The sequence below is a fragment of the Triticum aestivum genome, chromosome 4D (genome assembly GCF_018294505.1).
Source record: "Triticum aestivum cultivar Chinese Spring chromosome 4D, IWGSC CS RefSeq v2.1, whole genome shotgun sequence".
Taxonomy (NCBI): domain Eukaryota; kingdom Viridiplantae; phylum Streptophyta; class Magnoliopsida; order Poales; family Poaceae; genus Triticum; species Triticum aestivum.
The window spans coordinates 1,854,266-1,864,400 of record NC_057805.1 but is presented as its reverse complement, the minus strand read 5'-3'; the positions used below and the strand labels follow the sequence as shown (position 1 = coordinate 1,864,400).

At 45.8% G+C, this 10,135-nt stretch overlaps 1 protein-coding gene across 1 annotated transcript; it reads right to left on the bottom strand.

The window, feature by feature from the left end:
- Positions 1 to 775: 775 nt before the first annotated feature.
- LOC123095574 (putative disease resistance protein RGA3) lies at positions 776 to 7,239 on the bottom strand. The gene is made up of 7 exons (XM_044517084.1): positions 7,148 to 7,239; positions 6,670 to 6,823; positions 6,276 to 6,404; positions 4,951 to 6,018; positions 1,632 to 3,764; positions 1,412 to 1,489; positions 776 to 1,311 (listed from the first exon to the last, which is right to left on the bottom strand). Exons 4-6 carry the CDS (start codon positions 5,983 to 5,985, stop codon positions 1,463 to 1,465), a joined length of 3,195 nt encoding a protein of 1,064 aa, XP_044373019.1. The 5' UTR covers positions 5,986 to 6,018; positions 6,276 to 6,404; positions 6,670 to 6,823; positions 7,148 to 7,239; the 3' UTR covers positions 776 to 1,311; positions 1,412 to 1,462.
- Between the last annotated feature and the right edge of the window lie 2,896 nt (positions 7,240 to 10,135).

Below are 10,135 nucleotides of genomic sequence, written 5' to 3'. Positions count from 1 at the left end.
AAGCTTCAAGGGTGAAGATCCTCTCATCAATTTTAGACAGACAAATCCCAGCCCTGGGCATTCCCCCTTTCTGAAGTAACCTTCTAACTATACAAGTATTTAGCATACGGGAGTTGGCAGCACACCCATTCTTCTCCATAGAAAGGAGCAGATCATCAAACCCGTACGCCACTGCAGTACAGGAGCACCGGCGCCAGGTAAGTCCGCAAGGAGGATGTCGTGCTCCAGGCCGTCCCTTCCACCTTCCCTCGAGAGGATCTCAGCACGGCTGCGCCAAGCCTGCTTCTCATTTAGATGATGCGCCCTTCGAGGACGCACGAGGGACGGCAAGATCTGCATCGTCCGCATTGACGCGCAGGTACACACATTCATAAAAAAAAATAAAGACGCGCAGGTACATACATTGATGCTTGCAGTTACAGTTTCATGTCCTGATCCAATATGCTACAAGGATCTGGTTTTCATTTTCGTTTCGTGATAGTTTTCGAACTTGTGTTCTTTAGTTTACTTGCCAAAAAAATGATTGTGCCTTATCTTTCCTTGAATAGCCGGGAACATACAAAAGGGCCAAGCAAGACTGGGAATTGCTCATAAGAATGGGGGGACTGAAGAATTCATCGTTTCAAAAGTACAACACTAGTACATTGCTACATAGTACGCATTTATTACATTTTGATTGGGTTTCTTCTTACAGTATATAGTGTTCCGGAGTCAAAATTTGAAACACAAGTTAGCTGCTTCCATCCACAACATATATAGACAGAGCCCCAGAACAAACCTGAACTTAATTTGATTGCACTGGTCGAAGAAACAACAGATTGCTAGACCATACTGACAGCAGGATCTCACCACCATTTGTTTGGTCCAGTATACATCACTCCCAATTCCTATGACATACAGTCACAATTTAGCAGCCGGGAGCTTGAATAAACTACACTCTCTGACAGTCATTTGTGTTGTTACAGTACAAATTAAAAGCTGAAATACCAGTATACTATTGACTGATCTATCAAAAAAAACATAGTTTTTCAGAGAACCAACGCAAAACACCCGTGAAAAAGAAAAAGAAAAACGCCACTATGGAGAAGCTGCAACCTGAGCTGCTTTCAGAGAACAGAGCAGAGCCGAGCAGAGTAGCATAAACTCCATTAGTTGCTTGCACTACACAAGCGGCAGACTTGCCAAGATCACCATATTTCTGCACCAGCTAGATAGTCCGCCAAGAAGTTTACTTCTCAAGAAATTAGTGTGGTGTCTGAATCTCTGCAGGTAAGTGTATATGGCATTATGGCTGATTCTTTCCCCGTATCCCTGCATGGATTTGATCATCATCTAAACATGAGATTCCGATGGTCATGGCATTATTAGTACGAATACTCAAAACTAGTAGAAGTTGTAACAGCAGACGTACTTATATATCCTTGCATCATATGGTCCTTCCTCGTTCGGCTGGAGTTTCAGCCTACTCCTCTTCTTCGACCAATCGATCCTGGCAAGCAAAACAAAACAGTGGGAGATATATTCAGCTATCCTATATCATACTGATGAAAATAGATATGCATGGAACAGACAACAATAAGGAAGAATATTATTATTAGCTAGATTGAAAGAGGGAGAGACCAAAGTATTACCTGATGAATATTTGTCTCTATGTTGCAGGATTCAGATGTGTAGAACACGTGCCATTTCTTCTCATCTTCTCCATCCTCTGCGTAAGCCTCAACGTGCTTGATATGACTGAACTTGTCCCACTCGGAGCTAGATTCACCCTCAGCCATGGAAGTGAGTACTGCTAGGTTGCAGGTCAGCAGCAAATGACTAGGCTTCACAGTTTGCAGGTAGACTGGAAGTTGATTTTCCCTGTCGAAAATGCTCAGCTCGAGTCTCCGGAGTGCAGCCATCTCCTGCAGCATCTCCAGCTTTGGGCAGTACTTGATTGTAAGCTTTTGTAATTTTGGAATATTGGAGATCATGGCCAGTTCGCGTATGTAACACAGGTCGAGCTCAACTACAGAAACAAAGTTCTCTAGAGAGTGGAGACCTTGGACGTCCCATAGTATTAGCTTCTTCAACGCCATCGCATGAGACATAAGTCCTGGAGGCATACGGCCCAATTTGCAATCACTGATGCGAAGTACCTCCAATAAGGGCATAGCTTTCACTTCCGTCTCCCAAACCCACTCCTCCCACTCATCCATTCCATCAAAATGCAACTTCTGGAGTTTGGGAAACGTAGCAGCCAACTGAGATGAAGGACGGTGCAGCTGATTGTACTGTTGAACGAATTCAGGACCAATACACTTGATTACTGGAGCATTCATCACTTTTATCCACTCCAAATACGGGAGCCTGCACAAGCCATCTGGGAGTTGGGTGCAGCAGGGCAGGTGTTTGAGGACAAGAATCTTCAAGCTCTCGAGAGGCACCATAACTGTGGACGTCATCCAGCCTGGGAGCCGGCGACCAAAATATCTATCGATGTTGATTTGTTCTATGCAAGGCTGAGGACAGAGCACATCAAACACCGCCTCAATTATTTGCTCCTCCTCCTTAGACTCAGAGACTTCTCCTTGGACCAACCCATGTCCCACTCTACCACCACATTTTAAAGCAAGTACGGTAAGTTTTTTCTTTGCATTTACCCTTGCCTTTTCAGCCAACAAGGCACTAGATACATTTTCTAGGCTCCCTAGTGAAAGTTCATTGAGCTGGGAAAGAGACCCCAACTCTTCCAAACTACACCAGTCACCATCAGTATAGGCTGGAAACCCACATAGTACCCTCAAATTTGTAAGAGCTCGGAAACCCCTAGGAATACTACTTACACATGTGTCATCCATATCAAGATATCTCAACCCTTGCAGCTTGATAATACTATCAGGAATTTTCATGAAACTTTCACAATATTCAAGGTCAATATGCTGTAGGAATTTCATCTCATGGATGTTCTCTGGTAGTCTACAAATATCAGTCCTCTTTAATGACAAATATCTCAAGTGCTTGAGTTGGTACATACATTCAACCAGTGCAGCAATATTTGCAGATTCTATATGCAGAAGACGTAGACTTTGGAAGTTAATCAACGAGTCCCCACGCTGAATTTTGAGGTTTCCAGTTAATATCAGTGTCCTAAGCAATTTCTGCTCTCTTAAATATCTCCACTCAAATTCATCTATTCCCACACCTTTGGTTTCTATAGACAGTCTAAGAAAATTGGATGATTTAAGGTTTTCTCTAGCAGTATCTCCATTGTGACCTACTAGTGTTTCATCCCTAGCCACAAATTGAGCAAATGAGCGAATAACATCATGCATGTTGCAAATAAGTTGGCTAGGAAATGATGGATCTATCTCTATAAGGTTCCTTAATATTAGCTCTTTATAGTTCCTTTTCCCTTCTTCTTCCAAACTAGTTGAGCCTCCTTGAAGCAATCCTTCACAAATCCACATGGACACAATTTTACGAACATTTAGCACAGACTTTTTGGGTTTAAGGGAGAAGTGCAGGAAGCATTGTTTTAAGCAAGAGGGCAAGTCCTTGTAGCTAAGATAAATTGCATAGTTTAGTTCATCTGACATTGGAGATACTGACCATATGTCATCATTCAGGACATCTTCCCATGCAAACCGTGATTTCTCCTTGCTGCATAGAAGCCCCCACATTACTTTTATAGCGAGTGGTAAACCATCACATTTTTCTACAATTTGCAACCCAATTTCCTTTAGCACATCAACCTCAAGTCCATTCTCCTCTGTACTGAGTACCTACAAACAGTTTAAATGTATAGCTTGAATAAGGGGAACATAACATCTGAAAGTGTTTATCAGCTTATCTAGTTATTTCATTTACTAATAATATGTTAGTTCAGCGAACAAACCAAACTAATACTCCTTCTGACTATAAATGTATTCTGCTGGTTTATATATGGGCATAGTTTTCATGGTGAAACAAGCTTTCCAAATAAAATTCTATAAAAAGTATCATTGCTTCAAATGAAAATAATACTACACTATGAAAGCATATTGCACATGGATGTAGTAGTGTCAATTTCATGTTATCAATGCATGTGGGTAAAATATCTACAGTTATAGTGATGTTTTGAAATATTTGACTGACCCAAGTCCTAAGATAACCTATATTCGTAAGGAATAAAAGTCATGCACCACCAAAATTAAATGGCAGTAGAGAAATTTAAAGCCATTCGCTAATTTATTATCTACTAAAGCTGACATCATGCACATGCATATTATTCATTTATGTAATATGTATTTCGTATGTTGTCTTGTTTATTATCATGAAAAACAGAGGCTTAAGCACACACACATACAACATGAATACTTCATCCGTTCCTGAATATAGTTTTTTCTAGGATTTGACATGGTCCTGATGTTGATACATTGATAATGAAGTTATGCGCATGTTAGTTGCCTCACATTACTTTATAAAATTATGTTTTATAATGAATATAAATGATTTTTCAGATGATAGTATTTTCTTTATAGATGGTCAACATTAGAGACACTTGTCTCGTAAAAATCTAATAAGGACCAACATTTTGGATCATAGGTACTACTAGTTAATTACTATTTACACAAACAAGTAAATATATGTGAATTGTATTTAGGTGAACTCGTGTTAAGACTGAAACTTACGGCAAGGGCAGTATAGCTGCATGGTGTACAACGGTGTACCCACACTATTCTTCTGAGGAACAATAATTAGTAACTAATACTAGTCATCAATCAACTGAAGACATGCACAATGACGCACTAGATGGTATGGAGGGACACAATAAATAATCTTTAAATTGATTGTAACACCATGCAGTCGAAAGTTCATCTCACATATGTTATCCTAAAATCACTACGTATTGATCCAACAAAGATACATATCTAAATACAGCTCAAGTTAAATTAACAGTGTGTGTGTTGAGTTTGGGGCAGTGCTAACCTGATTCTTGAGCAGTGACCATGCATCTTCGCGCCCTAACTTGTCAACGTGGTGGCAGTGTGCAGCTTTCATGTTTCTCGCAACAGTTTCACTTCTTGTGGTGATGAGGACTCGGCTGCCCGGGCCACCATAGCCAAAGGGAGTCATGAGCAGTTTGCTCCATGCATCAGCTCCCCACATATCATCGAGCACAAGAAAGAACTTCTTGTCCTCGATGGCGTTCTTGAGAGCATCAACAAGTAGGGCCCTATCTTGAGTCCCACCCCCTCCAGGTTGGTCTCCCCCAGCGGCAGTAATGGCTGTACTTAATAGCTCAACATCAGTGAAATCTTGTGTGATGCTAAGCCATATCTTCTTGGTGAACTTGCCTTTGATAGCCCCGTCATTGAAGACCTTCTTGCCAAGGGTAGTCTTACCAATCCCTCCGACACCAACAATGGCGACCACGGTGAGGTAACCAGTCTTGTCGCTGCCCGCCTCACTTGTGAGCAACTCCACGAGTGCTCTTGTGTCCTCCTCAATCTTCTCGCCAACAACACCTGACCGCTCCATCAATGAATCTGTTTTGCGGTCAGTGGCAAGAGATCGAGTCATGTTCAAGTCTTGGTAGGCTTCTAGGTTGGCAAATTTAAATTTCTTGCCCCGCTTGCAGATGCTATCCATCTCCTTGTTCAATGCCTTGATGCGGGTGCCGATGTCATGGGAGTGGAGGGGGTTTCGCATGCAGAAGAGGAGTGGGTTAAGGCATCCCATGTCCTTGGATGGACCCTGCTCCATGGCCTTGAGCTGACATAGGTCGACGATGTCGGTGGCCAGGTACATGGCACGCTTCAGTTCTCCCACCCATCCCCGCACACTCTCTTCGGTGATGTTCCTCTTATCAGCATCAGCAAGGAAACTCTTGAGGTCCCCAAGCTTGATGCTCAGGTCTTTGATCCCATTGGACACGCCGATTAGCATGGCCACCTCCTCTTTGGCCATCTCGGCAAGCATGCTAGTCACGTAGGATGCCAAAGCATCCAGAACCCCCGCCATTGGTTGCAGGGTTAGCTCAAGCTTGAGCTGGTACTGAAAACAAGCATGCAAATAAAAATTAGTGCTCTGTATTACTACCTTGCTTTTTCACATCAACAATCCAAAGCTAACAGCAAGGATAATCAGATTCAGTCACTAGAGACTAGCAAGAAATCACAACGGAGAATGTGGCTTGCAAAGTAGAAGACCGTGCACACAAATTTGGCTTGAACATACACCAAGAATTCAAACGGAAATGCACAAGATCAACGGTTTCAGAGAGAGAAAGATAGCTAGAAAGTGTGGTGTACCTTGAATCGACTGGAGAGATCAGAGACGGATCTTGGGGACACCCTTATTCCAGAGCAAAAACTAGATAGATCTCCCTCCCTTGCTCTCTGGAAAGTAGGTACAGGGTTCGCTCGCGCTTTCAGCTGGCACTGAAAAGAAACATGCAGTTAAAATGAGTCCCCTGTATTACAAGTTAGGGTGCACCGGCCACCTGAAGGCGGATACCAGATTCACTCATCTGAAGGAAAACTATGGCTTCGCACGGAAGAATACAGTGCACACAAGATAAAACCAATGGATTATTATCTTGAACAAACGCCAACAATTCTAATGGAAACACACAACCAAGACCATCTCTTTCAAAGGAAAAACAAAACAGTAGAAGGTAGAGTAAGTGTGGTGGAGCTGAGTTACCTTGAATCAAGTGGAGAGATGCGTGATGAGGAGTGAGCATGCAGTCGATGTAGATCCAGCGAGGGAGATATATGGCAGCCGTCAACAGTCGTACTACTATCCAGATCCAGATCGGGGAGTTACAAGCGATCCAACAGGATGCGGCAATCAACACCTGTATTGATCCCCAAAAGAAAAACGTGTGATGAGTATTGTTAAGCGCAGTGCTTCACTTGCTAGCTAGCTAGCAGTTCAAGTGGCGCTTGGTATAATTGGTCCAACAAGAAAGCCAGCTACCTATATGCACCTCACATACAGTACTTGTTTTAAGTAAATTAAGTTACAGACAACAAGTAATTAGTTAACACCAATCCTAGCTAGTTGAGGATATGCGTACGTGCATGCTTCTCACAAATAAAGTTGCTGCGGAAGAGAAAATAAATAGAGAAAGAAAGAAAGCCCATGGACAATAGCGATGGAATTATTGAAGAGAAATTACCTTGAACTGCTTGAATTCCTCTGCCTCCGGTGTTGCTGTAGTCTTGCCAATACGGCTGTCCAGCTTGCGGAGGACGGAGCTTCGTTTATATGGGGTAGTGGAAGTTGTAGCAAAATAGTTTAAAATGGGCGGTATCCATTATATTGACCAGATCCATCCGTTGGGTTGATATATTAATTACGTAGTGGTTAAGGATGCCCATGTGGAACTATAGCAAGTAGCATGAACGCCCAACTGATTATTATTTCCATCAATCAATTCTCAAGAGTTGTTGCAGCCGGAGTCAGTACGAACGTCGTATTCAAATGCGTGTCTAGCTGGCTTAATTTGATCCATTGCAACTTACTTAGTGACAACGGGTCACCTGCACCAATGTATATCCGTCTGATTTCAAGTTTCATCGATGGCCGGCGGCATCAATGGCGAATGGAATGTGCTCCTGTGGAAAGCTGATCGATTAACTCTACCGGAGGAGAAACATGCTCCATAGGGTTTCCGCTCGGGACGGTGGTTGCGGCTGTGACACTGAACAGCCCCCGCGTCGTCCGCTCGGGCGACTCGGGCGGCGACTAGGGTTTCCGCCCAGCGCCGCCACCCCTCACCCCCTTCCCCCTCGTCGCCACCCGAGGTGGCCGCAGGCAAGCCTGCGCGGTCGCCGGTGACGGTGGCGGCGAGGCCCTGCTCGCTCCGTTTCTGGCGGAGGACTCCGGATCTGGGGCGGCGGCCCTTGGCGCAGCGGCGGCGCCCTCCCGGCTGGCGGCGTCCGTGGGTGGTCCTAGCCGGCGTTCCCGACCACGCGGGTGGTGGGACGGCGGCGGGTGGTGGCTGCGGCGTGGAGATCCCCCTCCTCGTCAGATCTGAGGTTCGACTCCCCTCCCCTTCAGCTCTCTCATCCCCGCCGGATCCAACAGCTTTGGTCGCCGGAAAGGTGTGGATGGGTGCCCGGTGGTGCGGTTTTGGGACCGTGGGAAACCATTGGTCGGCTGGTCCGGCCCGGCGGCAGCGACGCCCCTGGGCGCCGCCCTTCCTCCTTGGAGGTGCAGCTGAGATCCCAACCCTATCCACCCCCGTTCCCCTCCCGGGTGAAAGCCCAAAATCCTTCTTGGATTGGGCGGTGACGGCGCGCTGCGCGTCGTGCCCTCCTTGGAGGCGCCGCCTGGGGAGTGTGCGTTCGGGTGAGGGGCGGCAAAGGTGGAGTTTTGGGCGGCTATGGTTATCAGGTGGCTGTGGTTGGTCTGGCTCGTAGGGAAGTCTGTCCCCGCTCCCCTCAAGTGCGGTGCTCCTCGGCGGTGGCGTGTTTGGCTCAGCTCCGGCGGTACGGCGTCTGCGATCCGGCGGTAGGGGATAGGGTTCCTCTTCCCGGCAGTAGCAGCACGTCCCTGGCCATGGACGCCCGGTGTTTCTCTTCAGCGGCCGACGACTCCTGCTCCTCGTCGTTCTGCGGCCTCTCCTGATGTCTGTGCTGCTCGTTCTTCAGTGGCTCCTCCCGGTGGCTTTCCCGCTGTCTTTCAGGTGTCCTAGGTTGCTTCGGTGTGTCAGATGAGGTGTGCTCATGTCCTAGGAGGTTGTGCTCTGTGACTATCCCAGGACTCGAGGTCGGCATCTCCCTTGCTCTAGGGTGAGCGTCTCTCATGTCTGTCGGTGGCGCCTTTCGATCCAAGGCGAGAGGGAAGGGTCCCTCTACGGCGAGAGCGATGGAAGATGCTTGGTTTCCTCCAACCTTGGACTCGGTCATGTCCACAACTCCACTCTGTTTCGGCAGGTCCTCGTTGTGCTCACGCTGCTCGCAATTCTTGGCTCTTGTTTGCTGCGGTCGGCGGCGTGTACTAGCTTGGGCTTCCTTGTTCTGAGCTAGTTTTCTACGTCGAGTTGTAAGCTTCCTAGGCAGCTCCCTTGTATCGTTCGGCCGATGTGCTTGGTGTGGTGTTGTGTTGTAATTCCTGGCCGGTTGATGGCTTTGTTAATTCAAAGCTGGGCTCTCCGCGAGCCTTCGTTCTAAAAAAACTCTACCGGAGCAATAATGGAGCATCATCGAGAACGGTTGCGCATGGTGGAAGCGAAACACAAATATTCAAATTGTGTAGGGTTGGTAAAAGGCTCCTTGCGCCATTAGTGCTTCCTGCTTGATTACATGGATTTATTTAAGTGCTCTTATTTAAGATGCATGCTTGTATTTACCAGTTATTGTTACTCATGCATGGAACAAAAAATAATAGTAGAGTAAAGAATGGTGGCCGGCAGCTAGTGAAGCCAAAATGATTGTGACCTGCCTCTGTATAATGCATATGCATATCCATCCATCTAGCTAACAGCAAATATATATTTTCCGCATCTAATTAAAACCTGCAAGTGGATGGCGACCTTGAAATATATCAACTCTTGACAACGAAAGAGAACAGACCCGAAGGATGCTCCAAGAAGGCCCTAATTCCCATACTTCTCAACGGCCTTTGCAATGATGAGAAAAAGACTTGTGTGCATCCGAAACTGCAGGTGAAAGTACTTCTTCGGAGAGAGAATTCCTTATTTAACACTGTGTCTAAATATTATGCCCTATTTAACACTGCTAAATTATTTCTTCCCTATCTAGCAACGAGTCTAAATTTTATGCCTTTTATGACACTTCTGTTTATTTTGAGCATAAATAACATCTGAAAAGACTCTTTTGCCCCTCATGTGGTATATTTGTGCGGGCGTGCTGCTGCGTTTGTGTGTTTGCGCGCACACCTGTGTGCTACTGACGTTGTGCGTGTGTGTGCTGTTGCGTGTTTGTCCGCGCGTGCGTGCATGTGTGATGTTGCGTGTGTGTCGATGGCCTCCTATTCTTCATCTACTTCTACTAGTTCCTGATCTCCATCTACTGATTACTCCGTCGCCCGTCGCCGCCGCTGCTAATCGTCATCAGTATAATCGATCCATATATTCTAATACTACACCACGGTGCTCCTTGCATCCACTATATTTTTCTTTGGTTACTACACGGCTACC